A 21339-nucleotide genomic window follows, 5' to 3' on the forward strand; every position below is an offset into this window, starting at 1 on the left:
AAGGAATGTTTCCCTGCTAAGAACACAATATCCTTGCTGAGCCAGGAGCTCCATGTTCCCCATAACAGAAAGCTGTCACTGCTATCTTTGCTAGAATAACTATGTTTAGGCTGAATGAAGACTTGTCATAATGTGTCATAATTGTCATAATTGTCAATCACTGAACCCTAGCCTGTTCGACATGTATGTGGGCGCATCGAATTGCCTTCACAAAGATCATGTCTAATGCATATATATTGCTGCTTGAGCACTGTTCGCTCTCTCTCGCATCTCACAGTGTTTGGGAACACACATAGTGAAACCGTGAGACCCAGTCAGCTGACTGAGAATACTTTGAAATAAACTGGACTTGTTTGGAAAACGAACCTCGTGTCTGACGTGTCACTTTAGTATATGGTTATTGTGCCTTGGTTTCCATATGCGGTCTTTATGGCCTAGCAAATATAGAGTCCGAACAAGGACCCTCCCACTAATGCTCCATCATATACGTTGAAGGTGAAGAAGGCAAAAACGAGTCGAGGATGAAGCCGTAGAGCCGTGATCAGAAGGTGTTCGGGGTGCCCCTGTAGAAGTGATGAGAGACTCCTCCGCAGATCTGCACACAGCCAATCTCTGATCAACGAGCAGCGCCCAGAGAGCATCAAGGCGAGGGTCCTGGAACAAGGCAGATTGAGCCAGGCACGCAGTCAGAACGATTTTTGGTTGCATCTGTATACAGGCGAATTGCGTCCTGAGTGATGAATTGGTTGATCAGGTGAGTCGTGCCCCGATTCTTAAACGTCCTGATATTGGTTGAGTGTTTCTCTTGCAAGATCAAACACCCAGGGTAAGAAAAGGGTAAGAATTAACCATGCCTGGGATATTGTCTTCCTGTTTAGTGAGGCTTTTTCACTGCAGTAGACAATCTTTGGAAACTGGCCATGTTGCGCCACCTGAAGAGTCACCGGCACACGAAATGTATATCAAGTACGGTATTGGGGTAATAGTGTTCAATGCGATTTGGCATAGGCAGACCAGACGTCAATCAGACCTTCAGTGGCCTAATAATGGGAGCTTCGAATTAGCACGTATAGAACACCTAGAATCAGTATTGCTACGCATGAAGGACCGACCATCAGCGTACGGCGTTGTAAGAGACTGGAGGAAGGAAGCTGATCTCTGTGTAAGAAGTAGGGAGAAACACGCGTGCGGACATAAAACAAATGTAAAGAAAGCGCTAGAGCATGACCAACATCAGCATACAGATGCCGTTAGGCACATGGACAGGGCTTTCCAATTAGATGTACAGAAAATATATCCTCAGCAAGATTTGCATAAATCAGATGAACTAATAAACAAAATATTAAATGACGAAGAAATGAACATCAAAGTACTGACCCAGTTGCACCTCCTCCCTATGTACCTCCCATTCCCTTTACTCCATCTGCACCTGTAGTAAGAAGTTCCTCTCCCCCTGTGCCTGTGACATAATTTCCTCCACCGCCGCCTGAGCATGAGTTAGCTGCTTTAGCAGGCAGTTCTACAGAAATGGGGCCTGCGCAAGGAAGCATTAGACAGACTCGTAGCATGATTAGCAAAGGAAGGAAAGAAGAATTGAAAGAATGGGCCGAAACGTATATTGATGATAGCAATGAAGTGGCTGTGCAAAGTTCCATATCTGATCATAGAGGCCTTGGTGAACAACAGGTATTGTTAGAAGGCATGGGGAATTATCTTGTGAAAATATGGGGCGATTTGACAGATACAGTAGTACCGCAAGAGTTGCGCGATTTGGTTGTTCTTTCGAATTTGAGAGATAATGCGATGAAAGTACGAGAACATGTAGGACGAATATTTGTTTTTAAGCAAGAACTTGATCGATTGGATAAAGAATTATTGAAAAAAGATGAACCACATATATCGAATGTTCAGCAACAATTTTTTGCCACCGTTGAAACCTGTTAGTGAAGAGATGCGGATTTGTACGTGAGATGCGCTTAGATGGATTACAGATGCCGCCATTTCCCCAATTGAAGTGCATGATACGTTTATTCCATATACACCAGAAATTCAGAGAAAGGTATTTCAGGTTATGGTAGAGTACCTACAAGATGAATGTATGAAAAATAAGATATGTTGTCCCGCTGATCAAATGACAATTTTTAAAAGAGCATTTTCGCCTGAAACTGGAACGACTGCTTTTTCACTTGATTTAGCTTTGTTGCTTAATAGACAAACAAATGTAGAATCGCCTAGTTTGCAATTACCCATGAGGGAGGTGCCTCCCACGTTTGTCCCGAAGGTAGAGGTTGCTGCCAATGGAGCAGCTCCAGCGTGAATGACAGAAGCTCATTATATCGCACCGTTTGTACATGTCCCTTTTTCAAGGCAAGAGGTAAATACTATAAAGCAAACGATCCCTGATATTGGGAAGAACCCATCAGGATTCTATAAGGAAACTGAATCTGTTCTGAATTCATCTGATTTTACATTGAGTGACATTGATTTATTGTTTCCCATGATTCTTCCTGTAGGCATATGGAAACAGGTTAGAAATATAAATGATGCGCCGATGTTAGGTGATACATGGGAGAATTTGACCAGAATTGATAGTGAGATAAAGGCTGGAGAGAAGCCACCGCAGGTAATGTTGGCCTTACCATCGCGAATAGTAGAGAAATTGAATACTTTGGTGCCCGAGAAAAGAATAGTTTGGGATAAATTGACTGCTTGTTTGCAGGGCAAAGAGGAAGGAGCGACAGGTTATTTTAATCGATTTGAAGAAGTATTTGCAGATTTTAATGGTCAAGATGTAAGTACTGAACCCGGGAAGAGATTATTTGTTAAGTTAGTGCGAGGGTTATTCCAGAAAATTCAAAGTTCAATAATGACATCTGAAAGTACATGGCAAGCAAAACACAAAGTGAAGTATTACACATGGCCCAGTATTATGAGAACAGAGTAAATTCAGAAAAGGATAAGGAACTAAGGGACAAAGGGAATTTGAAAACAAGAGTACTGTTACAGTAAATAGCACACAATAATAGAGGTGGACGGAATGCACCGTCCAGAGATCAATTTGCATTAACATCCAATATGCAAGGGGGTCCATTAGGGATTAATCAATGTGCCTATTGTAGACAAGAAGGCCATTGGCGAGCACAGTGCCCGCATATACAGAATAGAAATGGGACTTTTCTGAGAAGACAGAATAGAGTTTGTCCGGGAATACAAGGACAGAACAGGAACCAAAGAGTGCCACAATTTCAGGATAACCAGGGTAATCAGAACCAGAATCAGAATCAACAATGAAACAATACAAATGGTGGGAATGTTTTTGAAAATCAGTCCAATGCATAGTACTCTGGCGACTTTACATCTGACGATGTACTGTTCTACTAGGACAACCCGAGACAGGGGTTGGAACCAGTATCTATTCCTGTAGACCAGAAAGGGTCCTACATAGAAATGAAGGTTGGGAATAGGCAGCACATTTTTTTAGTGGACACAGGTGCACAAAAATGTTCAATTGACCATCAGCGGGTTCCAGAAATACCACTGTCAGGGCATAAATATGTCTCAGTAGGGTTCTCAGGTACGTCAGTAACGAGTCCAGTGTCACAACCAGTACCTATAACACTGTGTCCATTCACAGAGTCTTGCCCATTTCTTTTAACAAAAAATTGCAGCAAAAATTTGTTGGGCTTAAATTTATTGAAGAAATTGAATGCGGTCATTTGCTGTTCTCCTGATGGAGTGTATTTGACAATCTCGCCACAAAACACTGTTGTATCGCAATTTGACCCTAAGCCAATACCCACTGAATTGAGTAAAGTACCGCTTGTATATGGGCAGTGAACGATAATGATGTTGGTTGTTTTAAAGTAGAGCCAGTAAAAATTGTTTTGAAAGAAGGAATTACATTGCTGCGTATTCCGCAATATAAAATTTCAGTTGAGGGAGAAAAAGCATTGAGATGCATTGTATCAGATTTGATTAAAAGAAACGTAATTGAAGAAACTTCTGGTAGTTCTTGCAATAGTCTGATTCTTCCGGTTTACAAGACAGGAGTTAATGATATACCGTACCGTTTTATAATTGATTTACGCAGACAAATAAAGTAGTTGATCCCCAATTTCCATTAGTCCCAGATGTGATTACATTTTTGACTATGAGTCCAGCCTCTGCTTCATATTTTAGTGTTGTTGATTTGAAAAATGCATTTTTTAGTATCTCGGTGCATCCAGATAGGAGATATGTGTTTGCTTTACACTCTAGGAGGACGTTCATTTACATTCACACGAATTCCACAGGGTTACACTAAGAGTCCAAGTATTTACAGAAGAGCGTTGAAGGAACAATTAGATATGCTTGAACTACCGCCAGGGTGCATATTATTACAGTACATAGACAATTTGTTGATAGCAGTTGACACAGAAGATATTTGTAAAGAAAGTACAGTTGCATTTTTGACACATTTAGCAGCACATGGCCACAAAGCTTTGCAAAAAAAAATCCAGTATTGTCGAAAGGAAGTGGCCTACTTGGGCTGCCTCCTTTCGAAGGAGGGAAGAAGATTGACAGCAGAAAGAATAGAAAGCATCTCTGATATGCCTATTCCAAATATGCAGAAAGAGGTCAGGGCTTTAATTGGCATGGCTTCATATTGTAGGCAGTGGAACACTAACATTTCAATGATCGTGAAACCAATAGTGGCATTGACAAGGAAATATGTTACCTTACCTTTGCCTTGGAACATGGAATGTGAAGAAGCATTTGACCTACTCAAAGCTCCATTATGTTCGACTCCAGTTCTGGGCATGCCAAATTAAGACAAGAGTTTTAAGTTATTTGTGCATGCATGAAAATAATGGATGTGCTTTAGCTGTTTGACCCAGAAACACAGGGGGAGAAATAGACCACGTGGCTACTTCTCTTCCATGTTGGATCCTGTTGCATGTGCTTTGCCAGGTTGCTTGTGAGCTGTTGCTGCAGCCGCTGCGTCAGTAAAACAAACCGAGGGAATGGTTTTAGGTCACGCTTTAACCGTAATGGTACTTCACTCAGTGGACGTTCTTTAAAATAGAACACCTTACATCAGCCAGATTAACAAGGTATGAAATAGTTCTATTTGCACCGCATATCCAAATTAAGAGGTGTTGCACTTTAAATCCGGCCAAGTTAATGCCCCCTCCATATGAGAAAGGGGTTGAAAAACAATTCCCCCATGATTGCTTAATGGTTACTGAACAAGAGACAAAAGGAAGAATTGACCTAACTGACGCCCCACAGAAAGAGCCAGATGGTGAACTGTTTTGTGACGATTCTTGTTTTAAATTACCAGATGGCACATCAACTGCTGCTAATGCCATCACGACACTGAAAAGTATTATAGAAAGCAAAATAATCCCATTTAACTCAGCACAAGCTGCAGAAATAATAGCATTGACAAGAGCATGTGAAATCTCTGCAAATCTCAATGTAAACATATATACTGACAGTCAGTATGCCTTTGGGGTGGTACACAATTTTGGTCGATTATGGGCGTGAAAGGGGTTTCATGACATCACACGGAACAAAAATCCAACATGGCAATTTGATAGTGAAACTGTAGTCAGCACTTGCGCTTCCCAAACGATTAGCGATAATGAAATGTGAAGCACATAAAAAAGTAACATGTAATGTTGGAAAGGGAAACACATTTGCAGACAAAATTGCGAAACAAACTGCCACTGCTTTACACACAAAAATGTATGTCGAAAGATTAGAAGAAGTACCCTGCATGATAGAGAATGGAATTGCAACAGTTAAGGGAATGCAAGCAGAAGCTACTGGAGATGAAATAAAAAACTGGTCTGAGGGCCCAGCAGAATTAGATTCTGAACGTTGTTGGGTGGACAAGAAAAATAACCGATGGATGTTACCAAATGCCTATGTGATGGCAGTGGTTGCCATGGCCCACAGTCTGACACATATATGTGCTAGAAAAATGATTCAACATCTGAATTCTGTATGGCAGAATCCACACATTAGAAAGATTGCACAGCTATTTCCACAGCTAAAGCCATGCTAAAAGAATATTTTCCCCGTTTTGCGCTACCCCGTGTCATATGGTCAGATAACGGCCCGCACTTTATTGTGGCCGTGATATTGCAAATCTGTGCAGGTCTCCAGATTGATAAACAATTCCATTTGACCAGACACCCGATGAGTGCCGGTTTAGTCGAACGTCAGAACGGTATCCTGAAAAACAAACTTAGTAAAATATGTGCGGGGAGCAATTTGAAATGGCACGATGCAATACTGCTAGCTTTACTTTGCATGCGAACAACTGTACAGGCGAGGACTGGCCTCTCCCCCTTACAAAATCGTGATGGGGAGACCAGCGAATGTTTGGAATGCCCCTCGACCAAACGGTTGAGGGATATAGAGTACCCATTACTTATTGATTACTGTAAACAGTTAACTCAAAAACTGCGTTTGATTCATCAGCAGGTGCAGGAGGCTCTTCCTGTCAGATATACATCATCATGTGGAGATCAGGGCTATCCATGGTTACCTAGAACTTGGGAAGGGACCTGTTATTTAGGTATACTTTTGCCTGCTGTATTCCTTTCCAAAACTTCTGAAATATCAAAACTGTCAGATATACCGGTCAAGGACATTGTCTGCAGCCTGGGGACTGGACGCTTGTAAAACATTTTGAAAGAAAATCTTCACTTGCTCCACGCTGGACGGTACCCTTCCAGGTGCTATTGGCCACGCAGACTGCTGTCCAAGTGAATGAACGAAAGCATTGGATCCATGCAACACACACGAAAAGAGTTCCGTTTCCATTGCCACATGAGAAAGAGCTTGATGATCCTGAAATCGAAAGAAAGACAGCTGCACATGATAACAAAGGTATTATTGCCAGTCCTCTGCCAGAAGTGCTTCCTAAGCCTGAGAAAGGGCCAGGGGAGATTGCAATGAAGATCGAAAGGCCAAAGGTGCCTCAACTTTGTCCGACTGCTGCCTCATCATCATAACGCAGTGCATCTCAAACTGGCACTGATCTTGCATCTAGAAATGAGAGTGCATTGTTCAGTGATCATACTGTACCTGGAGCTGTGAGGTACAATCTACGTTCACAAAATCGGAAATGATCACCATTTGTTTCGCCTTTGTTCCTAGCTCATGGATGACGCTGGGAACGGAGGTGTATGGAAAAGGAGCGTATGAGCTGTATCATGTTGAAATTGAAAGCTCTGACACGTGGTTTCCCGGTGCTACCATTGAAAGATGAAGGACCATTGCTACCTAGCACGGACAAGCGGGGGCATATGGTACAGACACTATCAAATTAATACTTGCTCCTGCCTTTTTGGAACTCTCTGCAAATTCACCTCAGCTTGCTGTCATCAATAAGCAGGCAAGCCTGGACTGGCTTGAACGTTTGTTGCTAACGTGTGTTGCTGTGGAGAACTTTCCCCGACGGACACTGAAAACTTTTCTGGAGATAAACATTACAGACAATGCCTATATTTGCTCCTGCTCCCTCCTGCACCGATGGTGTTGATGATATAGAGATAGAGATTAAGCCTACTCAAAGAAAGACTTGGTCAGAAGGAATAATATGCAAATGATTATGATACCACTTTGTATTTTTGTTACACTAATCCCAATATTCTGGTATCTAGAAACTGTGCATCCTTTGTACTCTCTTTTGACTACTACCAATGCTCCTACTATGAGCAGCCCAGTACATGTGCTCTCTTATACTCTCCCCTAACATGAAGTGAAACAAAGAAAAGGGTATGACAATAATACATTGCTACTAATTATGAATATGACCTATGCCATCTTGAATAGGTCCAATGTTGGGTCTGATCCCATTTACCCCAGCTGGGGAAAGAGGAATGGGTTGGTATGTACATCCTTTGCCACTTAATACCCCCTGTTATGCATCATTAAGAGCGCTATTTTTCAGAAAATGGAATGACAGTGTTACTGGTCAGTTTGATGCAACAAACATAAATGAATTTGAAAGATTGAAATAATTGTGCTGTGCCTTCCTCTTATACTATTAATCATAGTCCACGTTCTGTCCCATTTTACTTACGGAAAAAGGGTTCCCACCCGGTGGGAACATTCAATAGATGCATGAACATTGCTGTGCTTGGGCAAGAAGAAAAACCATTATATATAAGAGGTTGTGTCTATTTTATATGTGGAGATCAGGGCTATCCATGGTTACCTAGAACTTGGGAAGGGACCTGTTATTTAGGTATACTTTGGCCTGGTGTATTCCTTTCCAAAACTTCTGAAATATCAAAACTATCTAGATCACGGCCACGCCGAGATGATACCGCAGTGCAGATCGTAGGGGATATAGCAAAATCATTTATGTTATTTTGGGGACAAGCAATACATTCATGGAATATAATAAAATTGTCCAGGGTGTTAGAAAAAATGATAAATGGGACAACAGATATACTCTATAATATGACATTGGAACAAAAAGCAATCAGATTAATTGCACTTCAGAATAGAATGGTTCTTGATATAATTTTGGCTGATCGTGGAGGAGTATGCAAATTGGTGGGGTCAGCATGCAATGTATTCATAAGTGACTCCTCCCCCATGATATATGAAGCAATTAAAATATTGCATGTCCTAAGCTCTGAAATTCATGTTCCCACAGGTGGTTGGAATCTGAATATAAGCTCTTGGTTTTGGGAACTGCTGCGATCATGGGGATGGAAACTAATTGCAATTCTGGTCATGATATTTGGAATCCTCATGTTCTGCTGTTGTTGCATACAATGCCTGCCAGTCCTCTGCTCCCTAATGACAAATTAGTGTGTACATGCAATTAGAACAAAATCTCCTAGCAAATTAAGTGAAGGTGCACAACACGAAAATGAAATAATTAAAGAATTCAAGGCAATTAATATTTCTGATGATGATTATAGCAGCATGGGTAGTTCGGAATTGGACACGTGGTCCGATGAAGACGCGCTGTATGGATGATGCTATTGGCTTACAGCCAAAAGGAGGGTTCGTTAGACCAGAAAAGTAACCCTATAGTCGAATGATACATATAATATGTTGGCCAGAAACCAATCACATCATGTGACAAACATCGCTATCAAAGAATCATCAATGTAACCAAAGGATGTCCATTTTGTATAATGTCAGTCATTTGCTTTTTCCTTTCTGTCAAAATGCTTTGCAAATATATTCTATGCTTCAAACTCACACACAGTGCGAGGCCACGGCCTGAATACTGAAATACTAACACAGACAGGAATGTCAAACTGTGCAGAAATACATTGTTTTTCTCTCTCACTAAGTCCTTTAAGACGAGCAGAAGCTGCATCCAATCAGCAGACCAGGTGCCGGGCTGTCTTGCAAATGCTGTAGTAAAAGGCAGTCAAAACATGAATTATATTCTTCTACCGGTGCTCCTTCACGAAGAATGGTATTTTCTGCTTCAGAACTATCTGACCCTTAGCTCATGACCCAAGTCACACAGATAACATAGTAAGGAATGTTTCCCTGCTAAGAACACAATATCCTTGCTGAGCCAGAAGCTCCATGTTCCCCAAACAGAAAGCTGTCTCTGCTGCCTTTGCTAGAACTATGTTTAGGCTGAATGAAGACTTGCCATAACGTGTCATAATTGTCATAATTGTCAATCACTGAACCCTAGCCAGTACAACATTTATGTGGGTGAATCGAATTGCCTTCACAAAGATTATGTCTAATGTATATATATTGCTGCTTGAGCGCTGTTCGCTCTCTCTCGCATCCCACAGTGTTTGAGAACACTCGTCGTGAGGCGGTGAGACCCTGTCGGCCGACTGAGAATACTTTGAATTAAACTAGACTTGTTTGGAAAACGAACCTCGTGTCTGACGTGTCACTTTAGTATATGGTTATTGTGCCTTGGTTTCCATATGCAGTCTTTATGGCCTAGCACTCCCACCTGCAAGGCTAAACAACTTGGGGTCATCTTCAACTCCACACTCTCCTTCTCTCCTCACATCTCTGTTGTCTCTAAGAAGTCACACTACCAGCTGCACCCCCTCAGAGGTATTCTTCCTTTCCTCTCCTTCCCCCAGAAGCTCACTTTCTCCAGGCTCTGGTTCTCTCTAGGCTGGACTACTGCAACAGCCTCTTTCAAAATCTTCCTGCTTCTACTCTCCGCCCTCTACAACTCATACAGAAGAGGATTGCAAGACTTGCCCTTGGCCTCAAGCCCAGGGATCGTATCTCTCCCGGACTGAAATCTCTTCACTGGCTCACAGTGGCTGCGAGGATTAAGTTCAAACCTCTCTGCACTGTCCACAAGGCCTTCTGGGGACTCAATACCTTCAACTCTCTCTCCCTAAATATCTTCCTTCTCAAGCTCTTCGCTCATCCGCTTCCAACTCCCTCAGGGTCAGTCGCTTCTCCAAGCAACAAGTTGGTGGTAGATCTTTTTCCTCGGCTGAGGCCTCCCTCTGGAACAGCCTCCCTGCCTCCCTGAAACTTGAGGAGAACCATCTCCGGTTCCAGAAGCACCTAAAAACCTTCCTCTTTGCTTCTGCGTTCTCTCCTCCTCTCCCCTGCTGAATTCCTGGCTGAACTTTACTGGTTACCTGGCCACGCTCTGATCTCGGGCCCAGGTCCCCTCCCCACCATTTACACACCTGCACTGCCTCCCTGGCAACCCTCAGACTTGGGCACTGTTTTCTGTATTCCTGCAGCCCCCCACCAGCACTTAACACCTGATGTCTGCACTTACCCTTGCACTCCCCCAGCTGGCCCTACTTCTCATATTCGTTAACCTATTCTATTTTTTCCCATGTACTGCACTGTCCCCTCCCCCCTCCCACTCTGCACTTTTACTCTTCCCCTGCACTTGCCCGATCTGAATGACTTGAATGACACTTGACCTAGTTGGATCATTGTCTCTGTCTTCACTCTGTTCAGCCTCCCTTGCTGCGTTGCTCCTTGAAACACTTCTGTATAGGCTCGATATAAATGCCTTATCATATCATAACCAGAGGCCAACCAGTGTGCAAAAGCCACAAAACATTATCCATGACATAGCTTCTATATGACATTTATATGGGAATCAGTGCATCAAAAACAGAGCATGATGTTAATGGCTCCAATGGTGCCCATACTAGTTTCAACGACTTCCTCTGGGAAAATCCACGCCTTTCTAACAAAATAAAAGAAAAAGAAAAACAATTATAAAATCTTCAAAAGAACCACTACTATTGTCATTGCAACACAAGATCAAACCACAAATAATTCAAGTTACATGGACGGATTATCACATGCTGCCATACACAAAGCTCCACATCCTTGTCTGTGCTGTAATGTAGAGCACAAAAGTAGGGGATTCATTAATCTCCCAACCACATAGTTACCGAATACCTTTGTCACCAATTTCCCTATACCTAAACGGGGCCTCATTACAAGAAAGGATACCTACCAGTATGCCCATAGCAACCTCTCTCTTACTCCATTCATTGTATGTGAACTGGAAGGTTTCCACTCTTTCAAACCACAAAGAGAACCTTATAAAGGATTGAATGTGCAAGAAAAATAAAAATAAGCAACCGCCTAACCAATTACGTTGAAACTTTTTCCAAAGACCACCTAGCTAGCACTCCCAACTCACCTTAACTACAGTGAGCCGAATTATAAATATATGACTCCTCATGCACGGGTTCAACTTCTCTCTTCCTCTATACAACGTATGTGGCATCCTCAATAGCTAAAGGTTCATTCCTTGTATTTGCGCCAAAAGGTTTTCACTCTGTCAAAATCACAGTGGGAACGAAAATAGAGTTGAATGTGCAAGGTAAATTCAAATTAACAATCGGCTATCTAAATATGGCTTCCAAAAAACCACAAATGCTCTTCCATGCCCCCACCTATAAGAGTGAGGCTAAAATACTCACAAAGACATAGCTTCATTTCTGACGAGGCGGTAAGTCAGAACATAAATGAATGTGTTGCCACACAACTACTGTTACCACATACACAGTGGCACACCACCGATAACCTATATTAGGTGAGCAGCACTGCAGGCATAAATGGACTATGCCTAAAATCTGAAGCTTAGATAAGGGACTAACCAATGCTGCACGGTTCTACATAGTGACCACATAAGGGCAATTATTCCAAATGAGTTGTTAAAAACTGAAGTCCCGTAACAGATCAATTATCACATGTAGGTGGCTGGCTAAGTTTAATTAGCTGGCACCACATTTCATGCTGAAATGGAGCTCAATAATGGCTGAAAAGATACTCTTCAAACATCTAATTAGGCAGTGGCAAAAATATCCACACATAAAACCTTTCCAGAGTCAAGAGTTGGGGGCCATTAGTTGCCACTTACATAAGAGCAAACCAGTCTAACTGGTCGTTTAAGCCCTCAATGTGGGATTTTAGTCAGTGGTCCATTGTGCGTTAAGGCACATCCTAAAGCGCAGATTCGTCATTCATAAGGAAATCAATAGAAAACTTTGGGATTCACAAATGCATATTCGAATGAAACAGTAATCAAAGCAGATCAAAGATATTAGCCAAAAGGTAGATGTAGGCAACTCTGACAGAATGGAATTTTTTTTTTTTGCATACTGAAAGTTTGAAACATATATGAACAATACAATCAGCCATTAGTTAATTTCCAGTAGCCCAGAATTTTTCCAATCTCACAACCAAAATATAAATAGCCCCAATAAAATAGATTAAGAGTATTATATGACTTTATACTAATGATAATGGTTATATTACTAGGTTGCTGTAAGAGTAGTTGGAAATGGAATTGTACAATCGGACAGAAAAAAAGGTCTGACCTTACAAAAAGACCAAAAAATGCTAGCATGAAAGGTTCGAATACCAAAAATGTGAACCTTTGGTGGTAGCATTGTAGGTAAGTATAAAAAATAAGACTGTGGGGGCTGCGGGGGCTTCCCCCGCAACATCCCGCTCACTATACTGTGTGTTATAGTGAGCGGGGTGTTGCGGGGGAAACCTCCGCAGCACACCCGAAAAAAATAATAAAAGAGGGCTGCGGGGGTGTGCCCCGCAACACCCTGTTCCCTATACTTTGTGGTATAGTGAGCAGGGGTTGCGGGGGACACCCCTGCAGCTCCCGAAAAAAGAAAAAAAAAAGAAAAGAAAAGAAAGAAAAGGACCCAGCGGCGCCAGTTCCCGATCACGGAAGTGAAAGGGAACTGGAGACGCAGGGACTCTGCATGTAAAAAAGGTAAGTATGGTTTGTTTATGTTGGAGGTGTGGGTGGGGGTGTGTTGAGGGTGTGGGTGGGGGAGTGTTGTGGGTATGTTGTGGGTGTGGATGGGGTGTGGGTATGTAGGGGTTTTGAATGCGTGTTCGCATGGGAAATGTGCAAACCTTTTGTGGTTCGCACATTTCTCATGCAAACTTTTCTGTCGCAGACTTTTCTGCGATGGAAAAATCACGCCTATCCGTTGGAAACTCAGATATACTAAATCAAAATTGATTATTAAACCTAAATCAGTCGACCAATTTCTGTAATGTGAATATGCTGTTGGTAATATTTGTAATTTTTGTTCTTCTCTTTGTGACATTTATATATCTATTTTAACAGTTACATTTATGGATTTTCTTGCTGTCATTATTATGTGAAGTGTTATGGATTTTAAATCCAGAATACATTTAAGAGGGTATGTGGGTGCAAATCTTTAAACTTTAAGGTATTCCTTATTCAAACGCCATGATGTTGACATGCGTGAATAACACGCTATGGAGAAAGTACAACATTGTATCAGAAAATAGGCTTTGCTTCCCATCAAGATTGAACCCACAGATTGGAAGGATAGGAACACATCAGTTTGGTGTGAACATGGGAATCATGCATTCAAAAAGTGTTATTGAATTCAAAGTAGGTTAACACATGCAGCATATTATGTTGTCCAATGATTAAAGTTCTAAATGGTTTGTTAACTTTAAAAAAAAAAATGACTTTTAGTATGAAATATTGTTGCGTTGCTGGATCTTGTTAAATGTGAGGACCCAAGCATGTACTATACAATGACTAACCTAGCAATCATTGAAAACTTATAATTGTAGAATTATTCATTTAAGAAAAATTAAAATGATTACATACGATATTTGTTTTTCTTGCATATGACGTTTTCCCCAAGACACATACAAAGTTTTGGCCTTAGGTTTTGGAAACACTGTCTGAGGTTTTTATGGAGGAGGTCACATTAGATTAGGTTTGCTGTCTATAGGACATTTCTGGAGCAGGACTAATTTGAATACTAAAATTGTGTGGCTAACAATTTGGTTAGCTAGATGCAGAATTGCTTTATGTTGTATTCGCAAAGCCCTATAGTTTGACTGTAGACCTTGGTTATGTTAATGAGCTGGGACAGAACCTATATAGCCCGTATGAACTACACCAATGACCCAGAGACGTTTGGACTATGTTCAATGTCTAACTCATTTGCTTGAAGGCAAATAATCCTGCATGATAATGATTGTCTATCAACAGGGTTTGTGATGTGGTAATCAGTCTGGTGGGCACGCTGGAAGAGATGTGGGGTGTCCGAAACTGCCGGTCTCGTAGTTCAGTGTGTCCATGGTCTTGTGTGTTAATGCGTATTCAGGTTGAGGGCACATTACCGTGGTCTGCTGCATCTGGCTGCAGGGGGCATTTCACCAAATTATTTTGTGACGTTTTATGGGGGCCAAGCCCCCTATATGGCCCTTCTACCACCCCCCAACACTTCTCCTACTGCCCCACCGTCATACATTCCTTTAAACCTCCCTAACCCATATTATCTAAAATCACTACAAAAAATGTGGTCAGATGTCTCTTCACCAAATGCAATGAATCTGATGCAGCCAGCTGGGCAGATATCATATTGCCTTTCCTTATAAGTATCAATTTGTTTCTTTTTATTATTTTCAATCGTGAACAATGTGCAGCGTCTCAGAATTGATGGCTTGTATTTTTGTTTACTTTCTGTTATTTGCTTCCTTCTTTTCACTGAATACAATATGATTTTTTATTGATGGTGTGTCAAATGAAAAATGCATTAAATACAAGACAACAAATATTTTTCTGAAGACAAAACAAGAACTACATTTACAAGACATAATTTAATAGATTTTACGAAAGCCGTTTCAGAGTGCATAATGCGTTGCTTGCTCTGTATATGTGAATCATAGAAATGTGATTTGCTAGAGTGAATACATAGTTACTCTTTTTCGACCAAAGAGTCAGGATCCTTTTTTTTTTTTAAATCAGACATGTTTTCATACTTTTCATAGGCATCCTGAAAAACAAATGTCTTCAAAATAATAAAAGCAATCTATTTCCGTACATATTTTACCCAGTAAGATGTTTAAGGGCAGGCTCCCACGGATTACCAACGCATTGAGTATTTCCAATACGCAATCTTTAATTCATTCATACATTCATTAGTTAATTCATTGTTTACAAGTATTGCACATTATAATGCAGATTATAAAATGTAAACTATAAACATTTTAGACTCTAGAATATTATTTTAGGTGCACAGTGCTGTGCATTCCACTTTGTTGATGATTTCACCTTTTTGTTTTTTCAGAAAGCGGAACATTAGTGAAAGAGAAATGCATCACTGGGATGCAGAACCCATTCCCTAGTGGCTACTTCCTGCAAAAGCTGTGGAACCCACTGCTTTGCTCCCTTCCTTCTACTGACATTAAGGAACAGATGGACAAGTGCCTGCGGGGGAAGCTGATCTTCTTCATGGGAGAATCAACGCTGCGGCAGTGGATGACTTACATGACCGAGAATCTGAAAAGTAGGTTTGTTCTGCATATTAAATATAGAGAACACACACAATGACTCCCTGCATCTCAAAGGAAGACATGGTTTAATGCTCTGTAGTGACAATCCTAATCCCAGGGCTCTCAAATGTGCTGTGGCCATGTGAAAGACGGCCACCCAGTCTTGTTTATGCTTGGAAATCCTGGACTTGTAGTTTTCCTAAATTTCAAATGGAAAATAAAAACTACAAGCCCCTGGTAAATAAAAAAACAGGACTCAGTGGCCCCCTTGCGCATGGCCACGTGAAACATGGGAGCTCTGCAATCCCTTAGAGGCTGAGCGATACTATGAGTAACTCAAATCTACTCCTATAGAATAATCCACTCACAAACGAGTTACTTTTGGCTTCTGATTTACTGGCATTGAATCAGGAGTAAAGCAGGACTAAGTCAAGTGTAAGTCTGAGTTACTCATAGTAACTTCTTTGAGAGTCTGCCTCCTACAATGCACCATAACACAGTTTATCGGGAGGTCCTGTTTTCTGTTTATATCCCTATGTGACTAGCAGGCCCACGCTGCATTGCCACGGTCCCACCTATGCATAGACGGCCAGCTAGTAAGTCCTCACTTGCACTCTGCTGCATGTAGAGGTAATTGCTGAGATCCAGCCCATCACCACCATCCTTATCCAAGGGGTGAGGCTCGAGCATAGCACCAGGTGCTTACCACCCAGTGCAGAGACTAGATTGAAGAAAAAGTTGTGGGTTTTATGTAAAATTAATCTGATATTGTACGTTTAATTAACTTGTCAGATCTATGTCTATAACCTGTTTTAAAAAAAACATTTGACATGAATATTCTTAGTAAAGGATTTATTTATTGAAGCTCGACACAAATATCTTTGCACAGGGAATGTCTTAGTTGATGCCTCAGAAGCTCATAGAGCACACCAAATGTCACAATCAAAGAGTAATAAACATCAGTGTTATCACAAAACAACATAATGGAAGAATATTCATTGAGACAACCTCTTCAGAATTAACAATAAAATAGCTGTTGTGAAACTCCTTCTAACATGCTGCTAGACTCACTTGCCACCATGCCTGTATATCCAGTAGGCTGTCTCTTTATGCAATGAATGCTTGCAGCTGCTGGTGCCAAGATAGCCTGGCATAAAGAGCTGGTTAGGTGTGGTGTAGATGGGTTTCAGTGCTTCAGTCATCGTCTCTCAGATTTCTCAATCTCATTTCCCTTTGGAAAGCTTCTCCGTAGCACAAAATACGTATGAGGAGCTCCTGGCACAGAAGTATTCAACAAACAACCATAAAGAATCACCAGCAAACAGAGTGCAATACTGACAGATTTGTAACAAACGGGAGCACAGATTTCGGCAATGGCAGACATGCTTAGACTGGAAGCCTGAATGTATGCCCAAGAATGTGTTAACTTAATTGTCAAATTGGATCCACAATTTCCTAACTATTTCCCCATCACAAAGTTGGACATTATGTCTAAATTCAAAGACGTCAAAGTTGTGTGGCAATGCCAGGATCTTCTGTATCTTAACAACTCTTTTGGACAATTCAAGCTGGCTTCCAGACCATGAATGACAAAGAAGCTGCTGATTGTCTCTGGAATGAACTATTGCAATAGTATCGCAGGGGGCAGCAATGAGGATCTTCTTTGCTCTATTTACTGCATTCATCATAGCCAACCATACCACCATGATCAATGCCTGAGGGACCCTGAACTCAGGGGCGGACTGGGAAGGAGGCAGGGTAGCAATTGCCCCACAGGTTGGCTGAGCAGTTGATCCCTGGGCCAGAGCATCACATAGTAAAAAATAATTGAAAAAGGTGAAATCCTTCAGAATCTAGCCTGCCTTGAAGGAACCGAATGCTCTCAGGCCTGCTCAGATTCTGTTTAGTAAAATACTTTATTTCAGCAGTGTTGCAGATGTGCCCGGGTGGTCCTCTCACATGGCCCTCCACAGCGGATAAGTAAGAGTAAGAAGAGCCAAGGCACAGGGGCGTGTTCGTACCACCCAGCGGCAATGTACGTGTTTAAATGACAAGATTCTATTAACCTTGATAGTAAGGTTGGCACTACTGCAGGCTATACACCATTGGTCTGTTACAATCGTCAGTGCCTTATTACGATTCCTACTTGCCAAGCAATTAAGGGTCCTTATCTTAGAGTTTGACACCAGTTTTATTCTGTAAGAATGCTTTCCCTTTTCCCTGCCTAATTTCTTGATCCGTGGTGAGCTCGGAATTGGGTTGTTTGACCAAAGAGAAATGATTTGTGGCAAAATTGTCTGTAGTCAATTTTGCCTCAAAACGCTTTTCACGTCTGCCAAACAAACCAAAATGTGCCTTACACCACCCCCAAGCCCCTCCCATTAATGGCCGGAGGGTGCTAACAGACAACTGTGCAACATTTGGTGCAGATTAGTGTAGAGGTTTGGAATTGTATAAGGAACAAACTGACCGATGTTCTGCTTTAAATATAGAGAGATAATGTTACTCCAAACATAAATATTAACCATTTATATAATGCATACTGGTGGGGAGGCAGTATGCAAAGTGAGGTTCTTGCGTTGGACGGGGAAAAAGGGTGCCAGGTATAGCTTTGTGTGTGTGGTGGGGTGGCAGGAAGCCCGGTATGGATCTTTTGCCATGCGAGCGCGTGTTTGGCTCTTAGATTGACTTGGATTTACCATGAAGATGTTGGCTGCTGTCCAGTTGCAAACTGGGACACGAGAAACCTGGGTTTAAATATCAGGATTCCCCTCTCAACAAATGATATTATCCTGGTGAAATAATGTTACTAGGTTTGTTTTGTGGGGGAGGTTACCTGGGCCTAGGTCTCTAACAAAACACAAACATAACTGAAAGGTATGTTGCATAAAAGGAAAGTAATGTCAATGAGTACATATGGGGAGTTATTGCTGTTAGTTTAAGTGGCGCTGTTGCATTGTGGGCTTGGGCCACTGCACAATGCATCAGGGAATTGTATTTGCCCCAGGCCAAACGTTGCCATTCCTCCCTGACCCTGGTAATATCCTGATGAAGACTAATCAGCAGTTAACAGACCGGAGTGTAGAATTTAACCTTATTTATGTCCGCTCAAATGATTGCCATCTGAATTATGGGGAAACCCAGGGTTCTACACTAGCTCTATGTTGTCCCTCTCTTTCTCTCCCTCTCTTTCTCTCTCTCTCTCTCTCTCTCTCTTTTTTGCTCTCGGCATGCACTCTCTTTCTATCCTCTCTCTCTCTCTGTGTGCAAGATTTGCATTGTCAGGTATTAATTTCCTAGAGCTACCTCAACCGGTGCATTCAGCAGTGCAAGATAAGATACATTGAAGGTGGAAGGTGGTGCTGCTTTGAATGGTTCCAAGCAGAATGAGAGCATCAGGGACGTGTGCATCCCCAAGGTGGGAACCAAACTGATATTTGGAGACCTACTTTGTCATCACATGTGTCTTGCAGGAATTTCACAACCACAATGTATGCACATGGTCGATATGGTGGGATGTGAGATTTGTAACTCGGTGGTGGGCTGACAGACCTTCTAAGGGATCGAAAGACCGGGCTGCATGGTCAACAACTATGTTTCCTATTTTCTATTTTTGTTTGAATTATTACTGTTTGTGCATACTGTAACACATTTCAGTAACACTGCCAAGCAATCAGTGGCCAGCACACAGAATTAAACATTGTGTTGCTGCTTAAAGAATCAATAGATCATTGATTTTATTCAAAAGAATGACCGTTTACAAGAAGGAGGAACATTCTGAGATGCAAAATGGTATCTATTCTCAAATCTTTAAGAAAAAAAAGGAAATATTTATTTGTACCAACATTGTTCTACAACGTTCATCTCAAATGATCACATCCAATATATATTTTAGTTAAAATAGGAGAGTTATGCTTGTCCTACTAAACAAAATAGAGTATCAAAACCTTCAATAACAATCTAGATTATTCTGTGATTTAAGGTTATCATTCTAAGAAGGACAGCTTAGTATAATCCTATTGTATTCCTTAAACATATCCCTAAGAGAAAGAGGAAGGGTCAAATAGCACCAATGAAGATTCCTAGATTATCTGCATAAAATCAAAGAGCACTTTGGGAACATAAGAATGGCCTCAGCTCTTTATATTTAACAGATATGTCTTCAATAGAAAGGTTACATGTTTCAATTACTAAGTACATAATGCTTATTGGTCTTAGTGTTATTTCATTTTTGAAAACATTCACCCAAACATTAAAATGTGAGTTACCAGGGACCATATTTGTTCTTTCAGACAGTCTCATAATTTGAATATGTAGATAAAATGTCTGCGACATCTGTCAGTCTGTTGGGCTCCTGGGCTGGCCTGTTTGATGAAGAGAGTCTCAATGAGTCGCAGAAAATTAGAAGAATATGGGCTGAGAGAAGGAGCTTTGCTCATAGTAGGAATGCCTGTGTGTGCATGTACAGGCATCCTTAGATAATTATACATATCAGATGATCCAGCTGTTCAAAATAATTCACTGCTGTCAACTATAATATAATTCATATGCAGGCACATTCCGAAATAGCTTTTTGTAATGTCTTCCCAGGTGACACTTCCTGTCTTTTGCAATGTCTTGCCAGCATGGAATTCTAGATGAAAAGGGTTGGCCCAAATGCAATTTCAATAAATACTAATTGATCCAGATTGGGAATAGCCTACACCATGCCTTTTGGAAAATATTCCATATGGAACATCAGGTTGGCAACGTATGGATTTTGCTTGACGAAGGCATGCCTTTGGAGCACCATATAGGACATATAGCATATATACAGTTATCAAATGTTGTTTGCATCAATTTCACACACTTAAGAAGGTTATCCTATTTCTCCCACGGATTATCACAGGCCAGTAATTGTGCAATGGTGATTTACAGGCACAGCCATGTATATATATGTATTCATATTCAGTAAAAAAAAACGTAGTTAAAGGGACATTGGCCCTCATTACAAGTCAGGCGTTAAGGGTTTAACGGCGCCGTCAACACCTTTAACCCTTAACGCCTGATTCACACTTTAACGCCTGCTTTTTGCAGGCGTTAAAGTCCAAGGCGCTAAGCGACCTTGGTGCTAATTACGGCACCGTAATTTACGGTGCCGTAATTAGCACCTTCCCCATCCCCATTATGCCCTATGGGGCAAAAATGGGAATGGGAAAGGGCAAATGGTGAATGGAGAATTACCGCCCCACTCACCTTAGAATGGGGCGGTAATTCCGCCATCCACCATGGCGGAATCCGGCATGGACCATGGTGCTAATAGCACCATGGTCCACCGCCTGACTTGTAATGAGGGCCATTATGGTTAAGTTGCACTACTAAAAACCTATGAAATTCACTAAAAAAACTTGGTTAACGGGAAGTTATGGTTCAAAGTAAAACCGAAAAAAACCCTGAAATTCGCCAGTTATGGTAAGCTAAGCAACCATAACTCGAGCCACCACCGTGCACTGCTAAGACTAACACCCAGGACATCAAAGATGACATCACAAATGTCATTGATGACAT

At 41.4% G+C, this 21339-nt stretch overlaps 1 protein-coding gene across 2 annotated transcripts in view; it reads left to right on the top strand.

Annotated features, from left to right (window-relative positions):
• Window positions 1-21339, top strand: part of LOC138487898 (NXPE family member 4-like) — a 937091-nt gene that overhangs the window by 786200 nt on the left and 129552 nt on the right. For both annotated transcript variants that reach the window (XM_069614522.1, XM_069614523.1), the window contains one exon: window positions 15588-15806. In XM_069614522.1, coding sequence (XP_069470623.1) covers window positions 15588-15806 — 219 coding nt within the window. The remainder of the gene's footprint in view (window positions 1-15587; window positions 15807-21339) is intronic.

The sequence above is a fragment of the Ambystoma mexicanum genome, chromosome 9 (genome assembly GCF_040938575.1).
Source record: "Ambystoma mexicanum isolate Mex_15411 chromosome 9, UKY_AmexF1_1, whole genome shotgun sequence".
Classification (NCBI taxonomy): domain Eukaryota; kingdom Metazoa; phylum Chordata; class Amphibia; order Caudata; family Ambystomatidae; genus Ambystoma; species Ambystoma mexicanum.